We start from the raw sequence: 13,486 nt of genomic DNA, 5'->3' as shown, positions 1-13,486 counted from the left end.
GGGAGCGGACCAGCAGGTGGACTTGTACTCTAATAGCTTCTATACAAATATTTACTGCTGGCTGCAACTTTGGACTAAGCCACCAACCCGTGTCTCACCCCAGCCCCACTGAGGGGCTGTTCCCCACCGCCCAGCTACCACCCCCAGACCCGGGGCGGAGCCTCTTGGCAGAGGCGGAGCCTAGAGCAGCAGCTGGACCCAGGGCTCCTCCTGGCCCCGGCCCTGCCTCCGCCGTGGAGTCTATGGGAGACCAGAGTGCAGGGCGGGGGCAAAGCAGGCCAGGCTCACTGCCGGAGCGGCTCGCCTGCCCCCTGGTGGCCACAAGGCCACATGACGCCAGTGCATGACCTCGCAACCCCACAAGGCAGGCTTTGCTTTTGGATACCTGGGGAAACCTGGGCACCTGGCCGGGAAGCAGTGGCTCTCAAAGTGTAGCCCCCGCAACACCCAGTAGGAGTGCAGGTGCTCAGGCCCCGCCCCCATCCCGTCCAGGTGAGCACTTCAGCCCCGGGACATTTCATCCCCACAGCGAATTTCCCATTAGCCCCATCTTACAGGTAAGAAAAACGAGGTCAGAGAGGTGGCCGAGGCCAGGCCTCCTGACCAGAGGAATATGGTGACCAGGCTTGGGGGGCCCTGCCCGGCCAGCACCTGGACCTCCTACCATCTCTTTCCCGATAGACACACTGGTCTCCTGGGCAGATCTCGCCAGGCCCAGCAAGTCCCTCCTCCCCCAGGCTCCTCTTGCACCCCCTCAGCCCCTGCCCAGCCTTTCCCAAGGCTGTCATGGCTCATGGAGCCCACCCACGCAGCGTGCTGCCACCCTCAGCCCAGGAAGACGCTGCTGTCCACTCAGGAGCCCAGGCACCGTCCCGGCTCTGGCCCCTCCCTCTTTGCTAGCACCTTCTAGGACTTATCTCCCGAGCTCCCATGGGTCCGTCTCCCAGCGCCATTTCTAGCACCTGCCTGTCCCCTTCACCTGGCTTCTCATCTGTTAGCCCTGTCCCCTGGCCACAGCCCCAGGCCTCTCTTCCGGTCACCTCCTCGCCTCAGGGCCCTTGCACCTGCTGATTCCCCATCCCAGCTCAATGCTTCACGCATTCTGAAACCTCTGGCAACCCCAACCCCAGCTAAGTGCCACCCCCACTTGACCCAGGGGCTCGGGGAGCAGCTGGGCTGGGGCCCCCCGGAGCCCACAGCAAGGCCAGGTGGGTGCTCCTCTCTGCCCTGACCTGGACATGGTCCTGGTGGTGACCACAGCCCACACTCACCTTCAACTCCTGTCCCCACCAGCCTGCTGCACCCTGGGAGCTGCACAGATACAGTGCCCGCTCCGCCCGGGACAGCCAGGGCCCCTGCCCCGCCCCCACTCCCAGGGTCAGCACCCTCAGCCCTGGCCTCAGCTCCCGGCACGAGCAGCCTTAACCTCCTTCTGTGCTCACTCTAGGCCTGCCACGTGGACATCTCCTGCCCACCCCCCACCGTGCCTCACTCAGCATCCAAGGGTAACACCCCCCCCCCCCCACGCGCCAGCAGCTGCCCTCGCTCACCGGCAACCACACAGGGGCTCCGGGAGCCAGCCTGGCCCTGCCTGCCTCGCTTCCTCCACCAGGGGCAGCTTCCCCGAGCTCCCAGCCCCCTGCCCAGGGTGGGGCGGGCACAGCAGCAGGAGGGGCGCGTGGGCCTGGGCAGGGGCCAGCATTGGTGGGAGAGAGGGGCTCACTCCCTGGGCTGGGTGCGCCCCACGGAAGCCCCCGAGGCTGCCTTGGCTATTTAGGGTCGCCTCTCGCACCCCCAGCCTTTCCCCTGCCCACACTCCTAGGGCTGAGAACACACCTCCCTCGACCTGGGGGCAGCGGGGCCCCTCACTGTGGGCCAGGACAGGCGTCCGCAGGAGGCGAGGACATGGGGACTATGGTCACTGCTCGCACTCCCTGGAGAGGGGCCCCAGGTTGGACCAGGACCTGGTCTCTGCCGGAGAGAGGGTGGTCCCGGAGGCCGTGCTGATGGGGGAGAACCCCCTCACCGTGCTGGACTCCTGCTCCACAAGGGGACCCTTGAATCTGTGTTTAACTCCTGGATTCCTCCCCCCGCCCCCAACACACACACCCCGGTCCAGGACACGGCACACAGTCGGCGCTGCGTAAGTGCTCGCGGACTCCATGGGCAAACAGTGCCTGCCTGGCCCACAGGTGAAGAACGGGAAGGGTACGTGGCCTCACAGCAGCACTTACAGAGCACCGACTGTGTGCAGTTAGCTGAGCTGGGGCCCCTGGGGGGGAGCTGCGGGGGGCTCAGCTCCCGCACTGTCAGTGGACCCTGGGCTTGCCCTCCTCCTACGGCAGGAGCACCCCCAGACCCTGCCTCCCCCAGAAGTGCCTCCCCCACCCTGCTCCGCCCTTGCACCTGCTCCTCTGGCCGCCCAGTGCAGATTTCCCCACACCTCTCCCCAACCTGCCCTGAGGCCTTGGGGGCTGGGCTGTGGGGCCGCTCAGGTTCTGATGCTATGGCCGAGCCCCCACACCTGGCACCCCCAGCCCAGGCTCCAGTCCCCTCCTGCCTGGGTGCAGCCTCTGGATTAAAGCCCCACCCCCTACTCCCAGCCTCCAACTCCCTGTGCCGCTTCCCTCAGTCCCAAAGCAAATGGCCAGGGTGCCCAGCCAGGCCCCCAGCCACACACCAGGAGGCGGGGTCTGTGAGCCTCACTTGAGGACCCCATGCCTGCGAGGTGGGGTCTGTGATTCCATGGAGCAGCCCCTCCCAGGCAGGGACCCAGATCTCGGAGAGGGTGTGACCACCCCAGGGCCACCCAGTAATGAGTCAGCGCAGACCCTGCCCCAGGCAAGCCCACGGCCTCCACACTTTAGAAACGGTCCTGAGCCCCTTTGCAGCTCCTGCCCCCACCCCCCGGGTCTCTGAGTGACCTCAAGCCTCCGTGCCACCGTCCCTGGTGACTCACGGCCCCCTGGGGAACTCTCCCGGGCCGCCTCCGCAGTCCCCCGCCTCCCCTCCCACGGGCCCACCCCCTTTTTCCAGGAAAGTCCATGTTCCCCAGCTGGCCTGGGAGGCACAGGCAGCAGGGATCCCACACACCCCTCCCCCAGCCAGGTCCCACAGGCCCTCCTGCCCCACTCTGCACCCTAAGGGAGCCACAGGGCAGCCCGCTGAAGCAGGTGGATGAGCACCGACTCAGAGAGGTGGAGCATCTTGCCCAGAGCCACACAGCATGGCCCCTCTGGGCACTGGACAGGAGTCTCCCCTGGCTCATGCAGCTTTAAATCTCCCACCAGCCCTTCCGTCTCTGCTCTGGCTCCTAGTGGGGCCCACCAGGGTCCCTGTCTCGAAACAGGGTCGTACTCTTGGGTCTGTCTTGGGTGCGGCCAGGCACGTCGCAGGCCTGACCACCAGGGAAGCAGGGGTGAGGGACGGGGTTGCTACGGCAGCTACTGGCCCCTGGGCAGGGGGAGAAGTTGGGGCGCCCAGCTGGCCCTCGCCCAGGAGCACCTGCGCCTTCCAGGAGCAGCCCCAGGCCAGGACGACCCCTTCCCGCTGAGGTCAGCCGCTCCGGGCCCTGTCCCGCAGGCTGTGGGGACCTCGGACCACAGGGAGGCCCAGCAGCTTCAGACAGCCCTGCCCCCACCCCGAGCCACACCCACGTGGCCCCCGAGGAGGGGCTGCAGTATTGCTCCATCACAGTGTGCGTGGCCAGCCCAGGTGGCACAGCAGGCGGGCGGAGAGCTGGCCAGTGTGTCCCCAGCCCCGAGTCCTGGCCGCACATCCACCCTGGAAGCCAGGCCGAGCCCGTAGAGGGCTGGCGCCTGCCTCTCAGGACTGGGGCTGCTCACGCAGGCGCCCAGGGGTCAGGGCCCTCCAGCCTCCAGTCCCTTGGGGCTTCTTCCCTGCACACGGCAGTCCAAGGAGGGTCCCCTGCCCCGGGAGGCCCTGCGCCCGGTCTGAGGCCCAGGACGGCCAGCGAGGGCTGCGGGAGCGCTCACTTGATCTCCGTCTGTCCGCCGGCCTTCCGTGCGATCTGCACCAGCTCCTTGCCGTAACGCTCCTCTGCCTGGGCCCTGCAAAAGCCAAGCACACGCCGTCGGGCCCCCAGGACGCCAGCCGCCGGCGCCCCACCCCCGGGGCCTGGGCCAAACCCAGGCAGCGGTGCAGGGTGGCCTCACCCTGGCTTCTGTGAAGCAGGGGTGTGGGGGCGCCTCGCTCCCCCCGCTCACCTCTGCCGCAGCAGCTCCTCCACGTCCTTGCACATCTTCCTGCCGTCCAGCAGCCGCTGCAGTAGCACCTCGTAGCCCGTGTGCGCCGTGAAGTCCCTGCACTGACACAGGGCAGGGCGGGGGCGCAGTGAGGCCTGGAAGGCCCCCCACTCTCCCCACATCACCCCGTCAGAGACGACCAGGTGGCATCAGGACCTGGAGAGGCTCAGGAGCACGGTGAGCGGGGCCGCTGTGCCTGGGGACATGGCCTGGCCCGGGGGGACCTCAGCTCCACCTGCAAATCCACCCCCCCCCCGAGGGGGTGCCTGGCACGGCCCGGATGCCCCCCCCCCCACACACAGCTCCATAGCCCTGTTGACTTGGCTGAGCCGCGGGGAAGCAGCCCTTACTGGGGAGACCCAGCCTGGAAAAGCCAAGGCCCGACCTTGAAGCCAGGCGGGGGAGCTGGCACCAGCGGGCTGGCCCCTGGGAGCCTGACTGCACGTTGCGGCTCGCACCAGCCCCCTGCACCTGCCAGGTGAGGTGCGCACACTGAGCGCCTGAGTCCATGTTCTCCGTGGGCGGGGTGGGGCGGGGCGGGCGTTTGGATGCATCGCGGGGAGGAGGGAGCAGCTGTGGCCACCCAGCACCTGTGACAACCCAGCACCTGCAGGCGGCCTGGGGCTGATCTGCTGTTGCTGGAAACTGCCCCAGGCCTGGGCAGAGGGTCCTGGGGGCCCCCTCCTAGCTCCCCTGGTGCAGCCCAGGCAGCCCGTCCCAGGGACCGGCCATGGATCCTGGACGCTGGCTGGGTGCCGGGCAGGGCAACTGTGGTACCTGTTGCCCATCTTACTGTGGCCGCCGGATCCCAATCCCCTTCCCAAAACGGGGCTCTCGCAACCCCACGCCCTTTCCTGCTTCACCATCAAAACCTGGCGCTCCGGCCTCCACCCAGCACTGGCCCCTCGAATTACGGGCCTCTGGGGAGCAGGCCACAGAGCCAGAGTCCAGGGGAGCTTCCTGCAGGAGGCGGCACTGGGAGGCGCAGACGGGGACAGGGGAGCAGTCATGGTGCAGAGGGTCCCACCGGCCCCTCCGGCCAGGCCAGACCCACCCTCAGCAACTCAGGACCTCAAGCTCTTGTCCCCTCTGAAAGCATCCCCAGAAATTCCTGGGGGCGGGGGGCTGGCTGCCTGCAGGGCGACAAGAGGTTCCTGGGCCTGTCCTGGAGCCGGTGTCCACCCCCCACCCCGTCCAGGCTGGGCCGGCTTCCCTGGGCGGGCCACAGCCTCCCATGCTCAGCCCCTGCCCTGCCTCCGGCCCCCCAGGTCAGAGCCTGTGGCAGCCGGCGAGGAAGAGCCACGGACCTGCCTGCCCCCTCCCGCGAGGGCTCCTCCGGACCTGGGCATCCAGCTCAGAAGCCCCCTGACCGGACAGCTGGGCAGCGTTGGTGCAGGGCCCCTCAGTCCTGGGGAAACTGAGGCCCAGAGGAGGGCAGGGGTGGCCCCAGCAAGATCTGCTCTTCCTGCTCCAAGTCCTCTCCCCTCCCGGCCACGCCCGGCCCAGCCCTCCAGGGAGACCCCCAAAGTGGGAAGAAGCCAGAGCAAACCTACAGCGGCCATTCTGCTGGGGCCCTGCAGGCAGGCCCTGGGGTCCCCAGGAGCACGCAGCCTGCAGCCTGCAGGATCCTGGTGTGCAGCCGATGAGCCACGGTCACAAGTGACCAGGCTGTTCGGAGGAAGTGCCTGCCCACCCCCGGCCCCGCCCCGCCCCTCCTCCACCACCCCTGCCCCTTACCCAGCCACCTCTGACTCTGCTCCGAGCTCAGTGCGCTGGGAGGTTCTAGCCTGGCGATCGTGGGCAGGTGCACTGCACCTGGGCCCTGCCCCAGCCGCCACCCGGCACCCTTGGCCTCTGTCATGGGAACCCGGCTGTGACACCCATGGAGACACCCACTGCCCCCCCCCCCAGCACAGCGGCCGCAGAGCCAGGAGCAGAGGTGGTGACCAGGAGGAAGCTCCGGGCCGCTCTCTGGCCTGGTCCAGCACGTGGGAGACCCACAGCGGGTTCCCAGCCCGGGCGGGGAGTGCGCCCAGAGATGGGAGCCCTGGCTGGCTCTCTTTGTCCCTCTGCCTCTCAAACAAACAAGAGAGTAAAAAGAAAAGAAGTGGCTTCTGGAAATGATTCTTCAGACGCTCTCCGCCACGAAGCAAGGCCGTGACTCAGTTACCAGGGACGCACGGGGGCGGCTGTGGGCCGCGTGAGGCCACGGGCTGAGCCACGCCACACCCGGGGTGTCAGGTGCCAGATGTGGGACCCAGCCTTTGCCACTGCGGTGTGCGGCCACTCCAGGCTCGGAAAAGCTCAGGGCAGACTCGGCGTGGCCAGGCCGCCCCCCTCCTGCTACGGTGCTCCTGGGCGGGAGCTGGCCCCGGGCCCTGCCATGCCCCACTGGCCGGGTAGAGCCGCGGCCTCGTCCCCACCCCCACTTCCTCCTAGGCCTGCCAATATCACTCTTGGCGGCAGTGGGGCCTGGCCGCGAAGCCCAGGGCCCCCTGGCAGGCCACTTCCTTTCTGGGGGCCCGGCTTCCCCATCGGGAAGTGTGGCTCTGAGGCATAGCCGAGTCACTGGGCTCAGCACACGGCACGTGGGTGCCCTGCCCTGCCCAGCCCAGCCCAGGGCCCTGCCCAGTGAGGATGCCTGCCTTCAGCTCATCTGAGAAGTCAAGGAGGTGACTCCCGGCACAAAGGGGCACTCGCAGGGGTCCCCTAACGCCTGCACCGCGCAGCGCAGGGCCTGGGTTCCAATCCCGGCTTCATTCCCGACTCCAGCTTCCGGCCAGTGCAGACCCTGGGGGGCAGCAGGTGACGGCCCAAGTGCTTGGGTCCCTGCCCCCATGTGGGAGACCCGGATGGAGCGCCCGGCTCCTAGGTCTTGGCTTCAGCCTGGCTCAGTCTCAGACATTACAAGCATTTGGGGACTGAATTGGAAAGAGGGATCTCTCTCTGCCTCAATCAAATAAATACATTTCTAAAAGATTTATTTACCTGAAAGAAAAAGTGACACAGAGAGGAAAAATGAGAGAGAGAGAGAGAGAGAGAGAGAGAGAGAGATAAAGAAGAGGAGAGGAGAGGAGGGGAGAGGAGGGGAGAGGAGAGGAGAGGAGAGGAGAGGAGAGGAGAGGAGAGGAGAGGAGAGGAGAGGAGAGGAGAGGAGAGGAGAGGAGAGGAGAGGACGGGAGAGGAGAGGACGGGAGAGGGGAGAGGGGAGAGGGGAGAGAGAATCTTCCATCTGCTGGTTCGTTCCCCAAACGGCTGCAACAGCCAGGGCTGGGCCAGACCAAAGCCAGGAGCCGGGGGCTCCATCCTGGTCCCCCTCGTGGGTGCAGGGGCCGAAGCACTTGGGCCACCTTCTGCTGCTTTCCTAGGCACATTAGCAGAGAGCTAGACTGGAGGTGCAGCAGCCAGGACTCAAACGGGCGCCCTGATAAGGGATGTTGGCATCACAGGGGGTGACCTAACCTGCTGTGCCAAACACTGGCCCCAGTGAATACATTTTTAAAAAGAGAGTGATTACCCAGGGACCTGCAGGGCACAGCGGGGACTTGAACCTGGGTCTCCCGTGCCCCGGTCCTAGCTGTCAGTCTCCCCCTGCTTCCCTCCAAGCTCAGTGGGTGTTCAGCAAGGGGCAGCCCCACCAGGTCCCCCACCCCACGCACACTTCCCTTGGCAGTGCAGTCTGGTGCGCAGGCCAGGCCAGGTGAGCCACCCCTCCCCTCCCCTCCCCCACAGTACCAGGAAAGGACCCTCGTTAGGATGCTCCCAGGGCCCCTGACCTGGGGAGGAGGAGACCGGGCTGTAGTCGCCCTTCCCACCTGCCGTGTGCATGAGCCGGTGCTGACATCTCACTTGGAACCAGCTGGGGGCCGTGGGTGGGGCCCAGGACAGCTGCCTGGCCGTGCTCTGTACCCAGGACCCACCCGACAGAGAGCCAGGAGCCCCCGATGCAGCTGCTTGGCATGGGCTACAGGGCGAGCAGGGCCCAGGCAGCGAGGGCTCAGGATCGCTGGAGAACCCGCCCAGGTGAGTGGCAGAGAAACAGCTGAGCTGTGTGCAGCTCTACCCGGCACCAGCACCAGGGCACCCGGCTCCTCCTCCTGCCCCGAGACTCACTGGCCCCCACCTCTCGGACCCCAGACGCAGCTGGCTGGGCAGCACGGACCCTCTTCTCCGAGTGGGAGCGAAGCTCTCAGCTCAGCTTGGACGGGTTCCTGAGAACAGCTGGAGTGGTTCTAGCAGGTGCCCCGGGGCAGGGGTGCGGGATCCAACAGGATCTCTCTGCAGGGAGAAGGGAGAACCCCACCAAGTTCCAAGGCCGACCCTCTGGCACGCACTTGGGTTGGGAGGCTCCTGACTTCTGTTCCCCTTGGTTTAAAATTCACCAAGGTTGTGGCATAGCGGGTAAGCCAGAGTCGGATGACACCTGCATCCCATATCCTAGTGCCTCATTTGAGTCCTGGCTCCTCTTCTGACCCAGCTTCCTGTTCATGCACACCCTGGGAGGCAGCAGGGGATGGCTCAAGTACTTGTGCACCTGCCACCCCCATGGGACACCTGCACGGAGCTCCTGGCTTCAGCCTGGCCCAGCTCAGGCTGTTGTGGGCCTCTGGGGAGTGAAGCAATAAATGGAAGTGCGCTCTTTGTCACTCTGCCTCACACACACCCTTCTGTCTCGGAGTGGCGAGGCTAGGGGTGGCTTTCGCCCTCCCCTCCCGTCCCCCACACTGCTTATCAGTGGGACTTCCGCAGCCAGCACGCCTGCCACTGGCTTACTGGCCACCATGCTCCTGTGGCTCGTCCCCTGAGCACTGTCAGGGAGCCCTGGGGTAGCAGGTGCCGAGCCCCGGAGAAGGCTCACGGAGCAGGTGGGGCCGCCGGTTCCCGGTCACAGCCATGCAGGGGGACAGGGCTTCATGGCTGCTGGTCCTGAGGGCCCCTGGAGAGGACCAGACCAGTGCTCACAGGTCCAGGGATCATCACCAGCACCTTTAAATGAGCAGGCAGGCCCACCCCTCCGCTTCTCACGACAGCCCTCCGAGACAGGTGGTGGTGTGCCCATGGCACGGAAGAGGAAACGGATGCTCAGGGAGAATAAGTCAGCGGGTAGCAGCCAGGCCCTTGCCACTGCCTCACAACAGGGCTCAAAGGACCAAAGACCTGGGGCCGCTGCCAGCAATGCCGACATCCCACATGGGCACTGGTTCGAGCCCCGGCTACTGCACTTTCGATCTGGCTCTCAGCTGTGGTCTGGGAAAGCAATGGAAGATGGCCCAAGTTCTTGGGCCCCTGTACCCACATGGGAGACCCCTAAGAAGCTCCTGGGTCCTGGCTTCGGATCAGCACAGCTCTGACCATTTCGGCCATCTGGCAAGTGAATCAGCAAATGGAAAACCCCTCTCCCTCTCCCTCTCCCCTCTCCCCTCTCCCTTTTTCCCCCACCCTGTAACCCTGAATTTCAAATAAATAAATCTTTTTAAAAAATGACCAAAGACTCAGGTATGACTTGGATGGATGGATCATGGACAGATGGATGATGGGAGAATGAATGGCTGATGTATGGATGGGTGGGTGGGTGGGTAGTGTATATGTATGTATGGATGGATGATGGATGGGTGGGTGGGTGGGTGGGTAGTGTATATGTATGGATGGATGGATGATGGATGGGTGGGTGGGTGGTGGGTAGTGTATATATATGTAAGGATGGATGGATGATGGATGGGTGGGTGGATAGTGTGCATGTATGTATGGATGGATGGATGGAGGATGGATGGGTGGTGGGCAGTATATATGTATGGATGGATGATGATGGGTGGGTGGGTGGGTGGATAGTGTGTATGTATGGATGGATGATGATGGGTGGGTGGGTGGGTGGATAGTGTGTATGGATGGATGGGTGGGTGGGTGGGTGGGTAGTGTCTATGTATGGACGGATGGATGATGGATGGATGGATGGATGATGGGTGGGTGGGTGGGTGGATAGTGTATATGTATGTATGTATGGATGGAGGATGGATGGATGGATGATGGATGGATGGATGATGGGTGGGTGGATGATGGGTGGGTGGGTGGGTGGATAGTGTATATGTACAGATGGATGGATGATGATGGGTGGGTGGGTGGATAGTGTATATGGATGGATGGATGGATGATGGGTGGGTGGGTGGGTGGATAGTGTATATGGATGGATGGATGGATGATGATGGGTGGGTGGGTGGATAGTGTATATGGATGGATGGATGGATGATGGGTGGGTGGGTGGGTGGATAGTGTATATGGATGTATGGATGGATGATGATGGGTGGGTGGGTGGATAGTGTATATGGATGGATGGATGGATGATGGGTGGGTGGGTGGATAGTGTGTATGGATGGATGGATGGGTGGGTGGGTGGGTTGTGTCTATGTATGGACGGATGGATGATGGATGGATGGATGATGGGTGGGTGGGTGGGTGGATAGTGTGTATGGATGGATGGATGGGTGGGTGGGTGGGTTGTGTCTATGTATGGACGGATGGATGATGGATGGATGGATGATGGGTGGATGGATGGATGGGTGGTGGGTAGTGTATATATATGTAAGGATGGATGGATGATGGATGGGTGGGTGGATAGTGTGCATGTATGTATGGATGGATGGATGGAGGATGGATGGGTGGTGGGCAGTATATATGTATGGATGGATGATGATGGGTGGGTGGGTGGGTGGATAGTGTGTATGTATGGATGGATGATGATGGGTGGGTGGGTGGGTGGATAGTGTGTATGGATGGATGGATGGGTGGGTGGGTGGGTAGTGTCTATGTATGGACGGATGGATGATGGATGGATGGATGGATGGATGGATGGATGGATGATGGGTGGGTGGGTGGGTGGATAGTGTATATGTATGTATGTATGGATGGAGGATGGATGGATGGATGATGGATGGATGGATGATGGGTGGGTGGATAGTGTATATGTATGTATGTATGGATGGAGGATGGATGGATGGATGATGGATGGATGGATGATGGATGGATGGATGATGGATGGGTGGGTGGGTAGCAGAGACTTTAGTAAGTAGCCGACTGTTCACCTGGAGTCTCCGCGAGGAGGGCTGAGTACTAAGAGGGTCCCGGGTCGGTGTCCAGGAGGAACCACTGAGAAGCAGTCTCCCCTGCAGGCCCCTGAGGAGCAGAGGGAGCACTGGGGTCCAGGCCAGGACCCTTGGGGGCAGTCAACACAAGAAAGGCTTCCCAGGGCCCAGGCGGCTCAGGCAGGCAGGGGAGTGGCCCATCCTGAGAGCAGCCATGGCCTCCTCAGGCAGCACACAGGCCCTGGACGCAGGACAGCTGCCCTCGTGCTCTGAGTCGCCAGGTCAGGTGACCCGGGGGCCGCGCGGGAAGACACAGGTGTGGGATGATGGACAGTCTTCTTAGACGGCCCAGGATCGGTGCTGGAGAGAGGGGGCCGGGCCAAAGGCAGACCTTCCTCTCGGAGGGGACGGCAGAGGCGCTACTCGGTGCTCCGTGGGCCTTGCAGGGCCGGCCCCTGAGCAGCCCAGTGAAGCTGCATCCCGAGAGCTCCCAGGGGCTCCCCAGGACCCCAGCGAGGTAGGGGCCAGTGCTGACCGGGTCTCGCCGAGCAGGAGGGAGGAGCTGCGAGCACGGGCAGGCTTTCCACCACGGCAAGATCTGCCTGCCCCCACAGCGTTTCTCTATTTTCATTCATATTTGAAGGCGGGGACGGATCTTCCACCCACTGGTCCACCTTGCAAATGCCTGCGACAGCCAGGAGCCTGGGAAACCCCATCCACGTCTCCCGTACGAGTGCCAAGAAACCCAAGGATTTGAGACTGGGGCTGTGGCATAGTGGGCTAAGCTCTGTCAGCAACGCTGGCATCCCATATGGGTGCTGGTTCAAGTCCTGGCTGCTCCATTTCTGATCCAGCTCCCTGCTGATGGCCTGGGAAGATGGCCCAAGTATATGGGCCCCTGCATCCATGTGGGAGACCCAGAAAAAGGCTCCTGGCTCCTGGCTTCAGATCGGCCCAGCTCTGGCTGTTGCAGCCATCTGGGGAGTGAACCAGTGGATGGGAGACCTCTCTGTCTTTCCCTCTCTGAAGCTCTGCCTCTCCAAATAAATAAATAAATCTTAAAAAAATAAAAAGAACCCAAGGACTTCAGCCATCACTCAAGGCCTCCCTAGGGCACACATCAGCAGGAAGCTGGAATTGGAAGAAGAGTAGCCAGGACTGGAACCAGGAGGAGGATGTGGGTGTCCCAAGTGGCATTTTTTATTAGAGACTTATGTATTCATTTGAAAGACAGAATGATAAAGAGAGAAAGAGAGAGAGAGAGAGAATATCTTCCATCCACTGGCTCACTCCCCAAATGGCCATAATAGCCGGAGCTGGACCAGGCCGAAGCCAGGAGCTTCTACCAGGTCTCCCATGTGGGTGCAGGGGCCCAGCACGTGGGCCGTCTTCTGCTGCTTTCCCAGGCCATCAGCAGGGAGCTGGCTCGGAAGTGCAGCAGCCAGGGATCGAGCTGGGGCCCACAGCTGTGGGTCGACCTGCTGTGTCGCAGCGCCGGCCCCCCGAGTGGCGTCTGGACCGCTGTGCCAGACGCCTGCCCAGCCCTGTGCGTTCCGGCAGAACGCGTTACAGAGCAGGATGCCGCTTTAAAGGCTGGGTCCAAGGCCCTGCGGAGGGCAGGTGGCACAGGTGTGGCAGGTGTCTGAGGACATGGCATGAGGTCAGAGGGAGGGGAGGACCTTCCTGAAGGCCCCAAGGAACCCGAGCCTGGAGAAGGAGCCTGGTGGGAGCAGACGGGCAGGGGCCAGCGCCCCTGCTACCTGGCCCCCCGCGGCCTCAGAGTGACGTCACTACCGAGCTGTAACCGTGTCCTCAGGGCAGAGGAGGAGCCGGGGTTGGCAAGGCTAGGGACTGGCGCAGCTCCTCTGTGCCGCCCCCGCCAGGCGGGTTTGGTGTTGATGGCTTGCCAGGATCTAGCAGCGGGCGAGGGAGGGGGCAGGTGCCGAGGGGGAGGGCGGCACGGGGCTCGGAGGCTGGACGAGGCAGGGAGGGTAAGCCGTGGGGGTTACCTGTGGCTGGCTCGACGCAGTGCATGAGGGCCCCTCGCTGCCCGGGCTGCAGCCTGTGATGAGCCAGGGATGAGGCAGAGCCCCGTGGTCCAGGCACCGTCTCTGCACCTGTGCCGTCCCCCTCATCCCCGCCATA

At 63.6% G+C, this 13,486-nt stretch overlaps 1 protein-coding gene across 3 annotated transcripts in view; it reads right to left on the bottom strand.

Moving 5' to 3' along the window:
• The window catches only part of PSTPIP1 (proline-serine-threonine phosphatase interacting protein 1), a 33,004-nt gene that overhangs the window by 5,393 nt on the left and 14,125 nt on the right, over positions 1 to 13,486 (bottom strand). For 2 of the 3 annotated variants that reach the window (XM_089310832.1, XM_051834613.3), the window contains 2 exons: positions 4,227 to 4,327; positions 3,996 to 4,070 (listed from right to left, as the gene is read on the bottom strand). In XM_089310832.1, coding sequence (XP_089166958.1) covers positions 3,996 to 4,070; positions 4,227 to 4,261 — 110 coding nt within the window. In that variant the 5' untranslated portion in view covers positions 4,262 to 4,327. The remainder of the gene's footprint in view (positions 1 to 3,995; positions 4,071 to 4,226; positions 4,328 to 13,486) is intronic. The other variant, XM_051834615.3, reaches the window with a different exon arrangement.

Source organism: Oryctolagus cuniculus, chromosome 12 (assembly GCF_051225735.1).
Source record: "Oryctolagus cuniculus isolate XC-2025 breed Fujian yellow rabbit chromosome 12, ASM5122573v1, whole genome shotgun sequence".
NCBI lineage: Eukaryota > Metazoa > Chordata > Mammalia > Lagomorpha > Leporidae > Oryctolagus > Oryctolagus cuniculus.
The sequence above is the reverse complement of the archived record's forward strand: the minus strand, read 5'-3'. Positions and strand labels throughout refer to the sequence as shown.